Source organism: Tetrao urogallus (genome assembly GCF_951394365.1).
Source record: "Tetrao urogallus genome assembly, chromosome: 7".
Taxonomy (NCBI): Eukaryota; Metazoa; Chordata; class Aves; order Galliformes; family Phasianidae; genus Tetrao; species Tetrao urogallus.
Window position 1 is genome coordinate 46,945,390 of NC_136820.1, and position 13,295 is coordinate 46,958,684.

At 41.4% G+C, this 13,295-nt stretch overlaps 1 protein-coding gene across 1 annotated transcript in view; it reads right to left on the reverse strand.

The window, feature by feature from the left end:
• DLEC1 (DLEC1 cilia and flagella associated protein) overlaps window positions 1-12,553 on the reverse strand; it is a gene marked incomplete at both ends in the record, with an annotated part of 36,559 nt that extends 24,006 nt beyond the window's left edge. The window contains 13 exons of the mRNA XM_079538154.1: window positions 1,587-1,749; window positions 2,341-2,427; window positions 3,594-3,690; window positions 4,863-4,999; window positions 5,748-5,921; window positions 6,711-6,798; window positions 7,211-7,292; window positions 7,833-8,053; window positions 8,727-8,911; window positions 10,237-10,347; window positions 10,863-11,019; window positions 12,298-12,438; window positions 12,521-12,553. Coding sequence (XP_079394280.1) covers window positions 1,587-1,749; window positions 2,341-2,427; window positions 3,594-3,690; window positions 4,863-4,999; window positions 5,748-5,921; window positions 6,711-6,798; window positions 7,211-7,292; window positions 7,833-8,053; window positions 8,727-8,911; window positions 10,237-10,347; window positions 10,863-11,019; window positions 12,298-12,438; window positions 12,521-12,553 — 1,676 coding nt within the window. The remainder of the gene's footprint in view (window positions 1-1,586; window positions 1,750-2,340; window positions 2,428-3,593; window positions 3,691-4,862; window positions 5,000-5,747; window positions 5,922-6,710; window positions 6,799-7,210; window positions 7,293-7,832; window positions 8,054-8,726; window positions 8,912-10,236; window positions 10,348-10,862; window positions 11,020-12,297; window positions 12,439-12,520) is intronic.
• Window positions 12,554-13,295: the final 742 nt, after the last annotated feature.

Sequence of the window (13,295 nt, forward strand, 5' to 3'; positions counted from 1 at the left end):
GTGGAGGTTGGTGGCCCTGCGTGTGGCAGGGGGTGGACATTCATGATCCTTGAGGTCCCTTCCAACCCTGGCCATTCTGTGATTCTGTGATTCTATGATTCATGCAATTCATCATGTAATGCAACTTTTAAGGAACGCTAAAACTCTTTTTTCAAGAATTTGAAATTAACAGGACCATTCCTTCTGATATCAGTATGTTTGCATTGGATCACTGCTAATGATCTACATAACACTCTGAATTTAATCCAAACACAAGGTCTGGTTTGTAACGTGTCAACAAACTGGGGCTCCAGCAAAGATTACAGCAGTAATCCAGAAAGTGTTGCTTAACTGGGTTGTTTCAGCAGAAGTATATCCCATGGGATGAGTTCATAGTTTTAAAACCTTGTTCATTTTGACCTCAAGAACTTAGCCTTAGAAAGTGGAGAAAGGACAGCGGAGTTTCAAAATGAAAATAATGACAAAAAACTGAACAACTCTTTGTATCACTTTCTATAGCATCATTAAGTTTTCTCTTTACTGAGTTCAGTCTAAGACTGTCCAGCTTTGTTTAACACAAATCTAACACCATGGCAAATGCTGTCATGCTGTCATGATCCTAAAGCAGAGAAAATTCTTTAGGAGATGGAAGTTGACAGAGTCACTTCCTTCTTTAGATACAGCATCTAGTTCACCAAGACATACTTATGCCCAAACAGCAGTGTTCTGGCACTATGCAGTTTGGCTTCCAGGCCAGGCAAAATCCCAGAAATGTACTGCAGCAAGTAGTGATTTACATGAGTGTATCTAGAAATAGCACTGAACTTCTCACTGCCCTTTTGGCTTGCAGCTTCTGGTTATCAGAATCATGCAAATTAGAGTATTATTATTGTTACAGTGATCAGTATTTTACCATGCTCAGTACAATGTAATTACAGAGGGACATATTCTTTGACTTCAAATAGAGCTTATATTTACATCTATTAGGGGACAACAGTTGGGATCATGAACATTTTAACCTGAGCTAATCACACTGGGTTCCTTTTTTAAACAGGAGATCTGGTGCAGTCCAGGATGCACTGTCTCATTCTATGGGAGGTGCCTACATTCAGTCCAGATTTGCATCCTGTTCCCCCGCTCTATGAAAGGACAGGTGTATAGCTGCTTAGCTAGACAGGCATGTATCACAGAATGGCCAGGGTTGGAAGGGATCTCAAGGATCATGAAGCTCCAATCCCCTGCCACAGGCAGGGCCACCAACCTCCCCATTTAATACCAGACCAGGCTGCCCAGGGCTCCATCCAACCTGGCTTTGAACACCTCTAGGGACAGGGTGTTTAATTCTACTGTACAAATACACATTGTAGGCACGCAAAGTTAGATGGGGTAAAACCTAGACGACCCTCTTAAATACTTCTGCAATCATCCTTGTCTTAGAACCATATCCTTGAACCTTAATTTCTAGACAACAAAGCAAAAAGCTTCCACACGAAGTTCAACAAGCACATGAAGACTTCTGCAGTCTGAGAGAGTATGGCATCACAAATGAGATCCATACCAGTACGCTCCAACTGCAGAACTTTATGCTATTAGTAGTGGTTACATACGTAGAGTTTCTTATAACCAAGTTCTTCTGTGTGGTGGTGTGTGGGTTCTGGGGGTCAAATCGTATGAGGTGCTGAGCTATTACATCAGTGACTTCACCAGGTTCAGGGCTGCTTTCTCCGCCAGTAACATGCAGAAGCTCCAGAGCTATCAGCTGTCCAACCCCTTGAAGAAATAAATAGGTATTATTGTTTACCATCTGGCTACTAACTTTACTATGTTACTCATGAACACCAAATGTCAGCAGTGGCCATTACTGATTATATCCTGACTGTGTATGGTGTTTCCTCAACTTTCAGAGCTCAGTACAGTGTTTTCCTGGTGTTGTTTTGATTATTGCCATCTACCAGTTGAGATCCTCACTTTATGATCTTAACAGATTGGGATTTCATGGCCACAGCTCATTTACATCAGCATTGTTTCATTGAAGACAGCAGAGCATTTGTAATGGTTGATCATGTGGCTCCCAATATAACAAGAATAAGCAGCAAAAGCATTATTAAAGTTTACTGAATGAAATACCTGTGGTGATTGTATGGATCTGAAGTTAAGCCTAACGCCACAGTACTCACAAGTACATCAGAGGACAAGCACTCACCATTTGCAATAATTTAAACTGGTTTCATTTGTCAACCAAAGACTGCCCATCTCTCCTTAACCCAAGATATGCCCCAAATTTGCTTCACACCCATATGGCCATTGATCACCACTCACATTATGAGGATCTGCAGTGTTAGAAGGACATTAGGAACAAACCTGTGACTGTGATATCATTGACCTGGCAGTTGTCACAAACAACGGTGTATGTTCGTTGTGAGACTTCTGGCAAAGAAGGGAAAAACACTACCTGAAAGAGAAAAGGGCAATAGTGATGTCCATACCTGGCTTTTCTCCGGGAAGTCATAAACTTAAATTTATAAGTGCTCAGTAACAGACAGTCCTTGTGATTAATGACTTCATAATCCTACATTTACAAGAAGCAGACAGAGCCAAGTTCCCTTAACACAGGCCCAAAAGAAATAGTTGCCTTCTGGGCAACTACACCTACATATGTGTATCTGGTCGGTCACCACAGGCTGCCTTTGTAGTCCCTGTAGTTGGAGGCAGCTTATTACATTAGTCATACAAACTGCACCCTCACAATCAGTTCTTCCTCCTTGAGCAAAGCCAATGCTGCCTGTAAAGCTCCAGCAGTGTGAGCAGGGCCAGCTGCTGTGTGCTCTTCCTGAGATTCACTTAAGAAAAAAGATTCAGGTCCCAAACTACACAACCTTTGGCTCTGGTACCGTGTGCCATGTCTTCTTCTGTTATCCATTACTGCCTACAAGTCTGTCGTGTTAAATCCACCTCCTCTTCCACATGTGTGGCCCTCCTGAAGCAATGCAGCTGGGAAGTGAGAAGAGGAAATAGCTCATCTCCTTTACCCACACCTGCATGACACGATGCTTTTAGCAGCAGCCAGGACTGGAGAAAGGCAGGGTTGGAGGCTGGCTGTGCTCCCTGTACCATTCATCCTCTCCCCACAGTGATGCAATGATGAAACGTGGCTGTTGGTGAAAGCAGATGTGGCAGCCTGCACAACTGCTGCAGGATCTTTTTCAGTAAACAGCAGAGCAGAAATGAAAGATTTGTACCTGCTGCTCTATGCTGAAATAATTTGTTTTCCAAAATATCTTTCCAAGAAAACTCTCAAAAGGAAAAGTTTCTTCAACTTAATGCTCCAGCTGGAGTAAAATAAGGACTCCTGTGTTCTTTAATACCTGTTTTCTCTAACGGGATTCTTTGGATGGGGAAAACCTGGCTGATCTCTGCGTAGGTAAGACTTAGAAGCTATCATGAAAGACCCTTCTGTAGGGCTCACAGCTGCAATTCTTCCAGAAGAATTCCACAAAAGGTCTTAAACATTTTTTGTTCATACAAACTCAAATTTGCAGGGTCCAGACCTCATAAAATTATGCTGTTTTCCTAACATATTATAAACTACAAATACTTTCCATAGCAGTATATACTAACCTTCACTATTGTACTCTGACCTGGAGCTAGCTCAAAAACAGCAGGATAGATCCCAAATGGATCCTGTATCACAGAACCAAGAGTGGCAACAGCCTAAGAGTTTCAGGGGGAAAAAAAAAAATAAGAAAAAAAGATAAAATTAAATCAGCTTGTTGTTTTCACAATAAAGGGTTACCTAAAATAGGAGGTATACATCACTGTTCTACCCCTTCCCATTTCACACATCTCTAAAGTATGTGGCTTAAGTACAGGACTTAGCTAGAATGAACACTCCATGTTTTCTAATTACCTTGATGAAAGCAAAAGGAAGAAAGGTGCTGTCTCCAGAGACAAATGTTCACGTCAGGAGCTCTAACACACTTCATCACAGAAGAAACCTATAGCTTTGGAGAGTGGAGCTTGATGATCTTTAAGATCCCTTGCACCCTAAGCCATTCTATGGAACAGTTATGCCTGAGCACAGGAGCTGTATCTGTTTCTGTGTGCATATGACTGTGAGCTGGATCTGCAGTATTTCAGGAGGGATAACCTGGCACATCAGGTATTCCAACAGCATTTACTTCCAACACATGAAAGGCCAATTCACTGGTCACATTTTATCTTTGTCCACACCATTAGACGCTGCTTTGTGATAGCAAGCTAAACAAAAAGCAGTACTGGAGAGGACTGCTAGGGCCTGGAAGTGCAGCCAGGTCAATAAGTGATATTTTTGATGGGCAGGGAAACAGCTCAAGCAATGCTAGAACTGACTGCATTTCTGTTCCCTTTATGAGTAACAAACTGACCACTCCTCCCAGACGTGAGTCAGAGTGCAAGCAGGAGGACAGACGGGGAGACTAGGCTGGAGAATAAATGTGAATCCCTGAAAGAATGCGACAGTACAGATGTATCCAGCAAGGCCTCAAGTCTTTGGTGCCATCATTACCATCATTATCTCAAAAGCCTTCACAGCAGGGCACCAATGCCATACCATGTCCAGGGACAACGGCCTCAAGTTGCGCCATGGGAGGTTTAGGTTGGATATCAGGAAAAAACTTCTTTACAGAAAGGGTTGTTGAGGAATAGGCTCCCCAGGGAGGTGGTTGAGTCACCATCCGTGTATGTGTTGAAAAACTGTTTGGATGTGGTGCTCAGGGACATGATTTAGCAGAGGGTTGTTAGAGCTACAGCAGTATGCTTAGGTTGTGGTTAGACTTGATGATCTTTAAGGTCTTTTCCAACCTGAGCAATTCTATGATTCTTTGATTTTCCTTCTCATCACTCACCCTGAAATTAGGAGGTGGCCAGGCCTCCTGTGGCATTATGCAGAACTTCCCAGTGCTAAATCCCTCATTTCTGCATGCAAACACTATTGCTTTTATTCCTCCAACAAGGCAGAAACCACAGTCTATAATACGAGGCACTGCAATGAGGAACACAGAAAATCATTTATACAGATAGTGAAAGGTAGCAAATGGCAAAGCCAGTTAGTTCTTAAACAACTTTTTAAAGACAATGATGCTACATATGAGCATGTCATCCTAAAAAGTCTTACGCTCTTTCAATTTGAAAGTTAAATGGTATGAGTTGTGTATTTCTGCATTCATCTTACATTTGAATGGTGCTTCGTACTAAAAAACTCCATTGCATGATGGCAGTAAGGTGATCTTTCAAGAAGATCAGTGTAACAGGATGGCTGTATTTAAACAAAAGCAGTGTTGTGGAACAGTTGTCTTGGTTGTTGCAGCTGAGGTTAAATATTTGGGAGATGAATAGAACAGGTCTGCCATATCAATATATACTGAATGCAACACAGAGTGAATATTAATGAATAACAGCAAATATTTATAACTAAAAAGTAATTCCTTAATGTTTACAGTTAGAAGTTTAGGATTGACACGATATGATCATAGAAGAGTTCCTTTCTCTAGTACAGTGAAAGAAATGAGCTCCACGTGGCATGCACAAATAATTGATGAAAAAATTGACAGGATTGCATTTTAATAGCGAAGAAATCTATTTGGAGTGAAAATGAGATGGATGGCAAAACATAGAAAAAGCATTGCCACATTTATCCACATTTGTTTTGCAACATAAAATGGAAACAATAAAATAAAATAAAATAAAAAAAAATTAAAATAAGAGAAACTTAAGAATTGGACATTACTGACGTGTTAGCACTGGAGGTGGTCTTTTAGCTTGAACTGGGATCAGGAGAGGTTCAGCTACTTGAGTCTCCACTAATATATGATCTTCATAATCTGCTAGACTGTCAGGAACAAATTGGACTGTATACTGGCAGGTCATCCCAGGAGCAATCATTCCTCCCTTTCCTGGAAATTTTCCTTGGAAAAAAAAATGCAAAGAAGTAAAAAATCACAACCTCCCAAAGTTGGCGCAGGTTTTCCTGATCACGAGTCTCTCTGGAAAGGTGCCTGTAACCTCTCCCCATGTATTGCCTAGGTCAAGCTGATGAAAACCACAAAGGGCCTGCCAGTGCAATCTGTGCATATGTCAATCTTCCACTGAACTCAGAAGAATTTTTTTTGGTCTGAAATATGCTTCTCATAAGTACAGAAATAAAATGGGGAGAAGCACGGACATGTTATTACCCAGTTTCCCTCTACCACAAAACAAAATTTACAGGTGTGCATTTAACTTTCAAACATTCCTACAATGCTTTGACCATGATAGCACAATCCCCTTAGTCTAATCTCATGCCTCTCACGTAGGAAGGATATTTTAATTGCTCTTCCTCAACCGAATCTTTCTTGCTGCAATTTATGCTGTTTCTTGACCTTTCTTCACACTAATTTCAATGGACGCTAAATCTGTTCCTAGATGAGTTTTGGCTAAGCTTCAGTCTAGATATTCCATCAGATGCATCTCATTTCAAAGATTTTAATGTTAATCTTCTCAAATAATTCATTAGGCCTTTTGAATCTGCTTTTGAGTTGCATGTGAATGGTCCCAGAAATGCAAAACAACATTAAGTTTCTAAAGAGCTGAGCAGATCACGGTACTATCCAGAGCAGTACAAAGCACAGAGTCTCTGAAAACCTTTTGTTGAAGCAGATACATTAGATCTTTTAAGTAAGTTTTATGATCTTAAAGGCAGTAAAAAGAACACTCACCTGGCCCAATGGCAAACACTGAAGTAGAGGGAGGAATAACTCTTACACGGTGACATGTTGAAGTGATGTTCTGTAGCTCTACAGTTATCTTCATTTAAAAAGAAAATACAATACTACATTGTGTTTACTGTCACTCATTATAAGGGTTGCAAATCCCTATTGCTTTGCAAGTAGTACCTCATTTATCATCAGGACAGGCCTTGAAATCAGGAATACTGCAAAAGCTGAAACGGATCATTTTTCTCAATTTATTCAATGAAGTCTCTATCAAACACTACCAAAACCAAGTAGAGATTGGAAAAGATTCTCTTTAGTTAGTGTTAGTTGCATGTGTGAAGGGATATCTTGAAGAAGATAAAGGCTCATTAAATCAATATAAAGAAGAAGCTCAGATTTCTGTTGAACTGAGGGATGCCAAAAGATTGGGTGAAATACGTAGATCGTGGCAGGACAAAATGCTTCCCAGTGACCAAACAAATTCCCTACAAAGAATTTCTTACCTCATAAACCTGGCCAACTTTATAATCAGAGAACAAAACAGTGGGTGGATTGGCAAGAAACACAGGAACAAATGAGGTATCACTGAAAAAGGAAAAAAAGAAAGAAAGAAAGAAAGAAAGAAAGAAAGAAAGAAAGAAAGAAAGAAAGAAAGAAAGAAAGAAAGAAAGAAAGAAAGAAAGAAAGAAAGAAAGAAAGAAAGAAAGAAAGAAAGAAAGAAAGAAAGAAAGAAAGAAAGAAAGAAAGAAAGAAAGAAAGAAAGAAAGAAAGAAAGAAAGAAAGAAAGAAAGAAAGAAAGAAAGAAAGAAAGAAAGAAAGAAAGAAAGAAAGAAAGAAAGAAAGAAAGAGAGAAAGAGAGAAAGAAAGAAAGAAAGAAAGAAGAAAGAAAGAAGAAAGAAAGAGAGAAAGAGAGAAAGAGAGAAAGAGAGAAAGAAAATGACATTATTTTACTGCTGGTTCTTTGAACATTGACAAAATTAACATTTTCAAAGTGTATACTTTAGGAAAAAAAATGTAAGAGGCCAGATATTTTAGCTTAAAAAACACATGTGTAAATCCAAAGTAATTCTATATGGAACTCCGTGAGTTCCTGCTCAGAAGCAATAAAATGTAGACACTGCTTACCCTGTGTTACATTCTGCTTCTCTGCTGCTTATGATCTGTTCCACCTGTCCTTGAGACATGACAAGAGATTTGCCTCCATGAAGAGCATTCGGTGGGAAAAAGCGGGGATTCTTCAGAAAATTCTGTCTTTTCTCAAGCTTGGCAAGGTAAGCACGCTCTTCTTCTCTCTCTGCTTTGCACTGACTGCCTTTCCAGTCTGCCTTCTGCCAGGCACTAGATTTCTTCAAAAAACAATGAGATCGTGATGCAAAATTTAACACCGAAACTCTGAGGATAATGGAAAAGATAACTGTACATGGCTTATGAAAGCATCGAAACTTGAAAGAAAAATATATTTCTATTTTCATAGAATTATGGAATGGCCTGGGTTGAAAAGGACCACAGTGCTCATCCAGTTCCAAACCCCTGCTGTGTGCAGGGTCACCAACCAGCAGACCAGGCTGCCCAGAGCCACATCCAGCCTGGCCTTGAATGCCTGCAGGGATGGGGCATGCACAGCCTCCTTGGGCAACCTGTTCCAGTGCCTCACCACCCTCTGAGTGAAAAACTTCCTCCTAATATCTAACCTAAACCTCCCCTGTTTCAGTTTAAAACCATTTCCCCTTGTCCTGTCACTATCCACCCTCGTAAACAGCCCTTCTGTTTATATGCTCCCTTTGAGTATTGGAAGGCCACAATGAGGTCTCCCCAGAGCCTTCTCTTCTCCAAGCTAAATAAGCTCAGTTCCCTCAACCTTTCTTCATAGGAGAGGTGCTCCAGACCAGTTCTTAGCAGACCAAAGAGAAAAAATTCTGGAGCCAAATCAGTAATGCAAGACATTCACTTTTTGTCCCAGGATCAGCAATAGTCCCTACAATTCTGACAGACTAAAAGCAATAAATCCATTAAATGTACCTTACTGGTCTTTTTGGTCTGGTGGTAAGAGTCTGGAGTTGAAGGTAGAGTTAATGTGGATAAAGAAACACTTGGTAGATGACCAGATATTTTCTGGAGGTGTGCAGACATCCGTTCACATGAATGTGAGGAAATGCGCTGCTTAAAACTGAATGTCTCCTTGACATAGCCAGGTTCTGGTTTTCCTGTAATTCACAGGAAAATGTAGTTTTGAAAGAGAAGAACATGAATGATAAGCATTTATTCTAAGCACAGGCATAGGAGTTTATTTTGGTCTTGTCAATGGTAAAATGATACCCTGTGAATCCTCTCAAATTTCATTTGTATTTATTGCTTATTTTGCACAAATGAAACAAAGTAATTTAATAACAAAACTTTTATAAGTATCAGATAAACAAGCTATGTAGAAAGAAAGCTATATTACTGTCAGAAAGCTGTTTTAATCTTACAAGTGAGACTTAAAGGAGCATCCTCTTGGGTTTACAGTAAGTTCTATATGATGATTGAATGATAGTCAGAAAATTGACATAAACAAGAGGGATCATTTCAATCCATGCTCTTATTCTTCAAGAGTGAAATTGAGGATACCTGTTTAGATTACTGACTTTGTTTTGAATTACAGTGGGTAAACAACCCAAATCTTGGAATTTCTGATTCAACAGTTTAGTCTGAAAGGTCTATGAAGAAATCTTGACATTGTTCCAAAGATTTCCATAATAGTCTTATGTATGGGAACTGCTGAGTCACGGCCTGAACCTCTGATTGATCACCTGAGGCGAGCCATGAGCCAGCCAGAGGAGCACAGCTGAAGGCAATTCACCTGTGCTGCCAGAAGGGCTGGAGCCAGGCTCCACCTCTCCTAGACCTATTTAAGAGCTGGCTACCAGGGGGGAAGGATCTCTTCTGGAGATTGCCTCTATTGGTGTTTTGTGGTGAGCCCAGCTGAAGGGTAAGCCTTCCATTTATTCTCTTTTGTTATCATTGCCCACTTTGCCTAACTCTCTTGTTTATATTGTGGTTGTAACATCTTGATATCTATTGATTATACACTCTTAATTTGAAAATTAAACTGAAATACTGACTAATCAGAAAATTTTAATCTCAACCTACAGAATACAGTTTTATCTCGTTGAAAATGTTTTTTGCCTTGATGTAACCACTTCTCTACTTCGTATTCAACATGTAGTTACATCTCTATGCAAATGAAATTGAATAGAGGCAGAGAAGTTACAATTAATACCGAACTGCAAACAAATGTGTGACCACCATTAAATTTAAACTCATGAACCCATTAATTCCAGAGGACAATAATTTTAATTTACCAATTCTGTTTTGACACTGTCCCTTTAATACCCCTTAGGCTGTTTTACACTCTTTTAAAGCAGAAGGAATTTTTATATTGGAATATATTGCTCTATAAAAATATACTCAGATCTTCTGTGTCCTCCAATGCTTCAGTTCTTGCAGGTTGTGCTAAAAAGTCCCAATTATTCTCTTCTGTAGAAGTTACCTTTTGGTGCTCTAGTAACAGGTAATTTATCAGTGATGTAATCATCAGGACAGGTTAAATGATTTTTTCTGAGAAGTTCATTATCCACAATCCACCTAAAAGAAGATGCCACTGCAACAGCAAAAGATGAAAACAAAGATAAGCACTGAAGCTTAGCCCCTGAAAGTCAACCCAAAATTCTGCTCTCTTTTTAACTCACTCTCAGGCAATATCTTTGGATAGATAAACAATCTATTATTTTAATCCCAGGATGTGGACATGCATCTCCACAATTTTAAATTCAGTTCAAACTCAGCTGTTCAGCCAACAGGGAAACATACGATTTTTGTTACTTGTTGATATATAGCAAGGTGTGTATGTTTGTTGTGAGTTAAGTGGGTAAGCCATTGACAGCAAGTTTAATACCCTGAAAACAACCTGGTCATTTAATTTCTAACAGTGTTAAGCAGATGTTACCTTCCTCGAATATCTGCTCAAAATCAAACTTGCTCTGTCGATGTAAAGCTAAACTAGAAGCACATGAGCCTTGTGACAGCCCCATCATTGATTTCAGACCAATGTTGTGTTCATCTCCTGGTACTACAGGCACATATAATGGGGAGAGAGAGCATTTCCAGAATCCTCACCTGGTGGTAATCCCATTTTGTGGAAGTCTTGCCCAGCATCTCCCTTAAGCACATTTAGGGCCCTTTCTTCTTCAGCTTTTGCTCGAGCCTGTGCCTGAATGATGTTCTCTTCTACTATATCAGCTTCTGTCAGTCGGCGGTTATACTCTGCTACAAGCTGTCATAAGCAAGGATCAACACGGAGAAATAACTGTAATTTAACCCGTCACAAATAAATATTAAATATCTCCTTACAGAGAAATGTTTTCTATTTGTCTGAGTGGTAGACAGAGCTTGGTAAAATATCATTAATTCACAAGAACAAATTGTCATGCTAAAACACCTTCACTACTTTCATTTAGCTTGAGCTAGTTTAAGCAGCAGTATCCAACTGCCCATGTATCAACAAGAATATGTGAAAGATGAGGAGAAATGTCTGTCATTTACCTCAGTTGGTGTCAGAGCACTTGTAGCCTATTTATGAGTTTTCCATGGAGCTTTTATGTCAGAAGATTTAACTATTTGACTGATTTACTTATTTTTAATAGAGCAGGGTCCGTTCAGCTAAAATTGCATGCTTCTTCCTGTCCTGCTTACTGTGAGTTCCCTCCACTGTCAATGAATCCAATGGATCAGACAGACTGTGCCCCATAAGGGCCCTATTTTTTTATTTTCTGACAATATAAGTGAGCCTTGGGTGACAGGTTCAGCTCTCACACAGAAGTGGGAGACGTACTGTCAGCTGAAATAAATCTTGGTCAGGCACACAGCATCAGAAATCAGTATTCACATCTATTACTGAAAACATGCTGTGAGCGCTCATGTGTTCATTTATTGATGCATTCAGATTTGTTCTCTCTTATGTTATAAAAGACCTTAAAATTAATAACAGAGTCTCAGAATCATTAAGGTTAAGGAAAAGTCATCTACGATCACCAAGTCCAACCATCACCCCAGCCCCACCATGCCCACTGACCACATCCCTCAGTGCCACATCTCCATGTTCCTAGGACACCTCCAGGGATGGTGACCCACCACCTCCCTGGGCAGCCTGTGCCAAAGTGTTACCAGTCCTTCTGAGAAATTCTTCCTCACATCCAACCTGAACCTTCCCTGGCACAACTTAAGGACATCCTGGCCACCTGAGCACACTGCTGGCTCATGTCCAGCTGGCTGTTAGCTAACACCTCCAGGTCCTTTGTCTCCATGCAGCCTTCCAGCCACTCTGCTGCAAGCCTGTAGCCATGCATGGGCTTGTTCTGTAGAGCAGGACCTGGCACTTGGTCTTGTTGAACCTCATACAACTGCCCTCAGCCCATCAATCCATCATTAATTTGCGTGTCATCATTGCACTGTATTGCCCCTATTTTAACATAGGCGAGGCTGAAGCCTTGCACAAAGTAACGAAAAGTAACCCGAACAGAGCTCCAAACTCTGCCTGGATGTTGCCTTGTACCTTCTGCAGCTCCTCTGTAAAGGCCTCGTGATAAGCATCATCTCCTCCTCGGGACTTGAGCCAGTTCGCCTCTATGTCCGCCCCTATAATATCTCCAGTGTACAGGTCCTTAAAGGTGCTGCTCAGCAAGTGGGAGATGTCCTGAGGAGAGAACGTGAGGAGATGAATGTTTAAAGCCCATATGTGTATGGAAGAAGAGCTCCGTGTGCCCGCCAGACATTACCTGTGAGCGGGTAGAGGGGCTGCACTGCTCCATGGCGGCCTCCGCTGCCCAGAGACCACTGCTGCCCGTTGCTGAGCGACCGCACGGGCGGCGAGAGCTGGCCCAGAATGAGATACAAGGGGTGAACCCCCCAGCTGTTCCTCACTGCTCACCCAACGCCCTTCTCACCACTGCAGCAGCTCCGTTGTTATCGACTGTCACTTTAAGCAGAGCGGTTGATCTAGCATCATAGCCTCCATGAGACGCTCATACAGCCTTTCTGCCCTCCGGGTTGTTTCTGCCTCCTTCATTATCAACCTGAAATATCATCACTCTTCCCCTCAGCCCGTGCTAACGTCATGGCTGTGTACGCTGGTTGCTAACAACAGCTGCTTGAGTGGGTGATATTTCCTTAGAAACCGGCCTTGCAGCGGCGCTTTGTGTTTGCCCTGCCTCCTCTCTCTGTTGTTGTTTTTCCTTCCCCTGCGTCGTGCTGGGAGTGAAAGAGGCCAATATTGCTGGGGCTTCTTCCTCGCTGACAGAGCAGCTGGGAGTTGGATGTGCTGGATTGCTGGGCTGGGGGCAGCCGTTTGAGGTTCAGCACAGCTAAATGCCAGGTCCTGCGTTTTGGTCATAACAATCCCATGCATCGCTGCAAGCTTGGGGCAGAGTGGCAGAAAGCTGCGTGGAGGTGGAAGACCTGTGGGTGTTAGCGGAGCCAGCGGTGCGCCCAGGTGGCCGAGAAAGTCAGCGGCATCCTGGTTGTGTCAGCAGGAGCTGTGAGGGATTTGGAGCA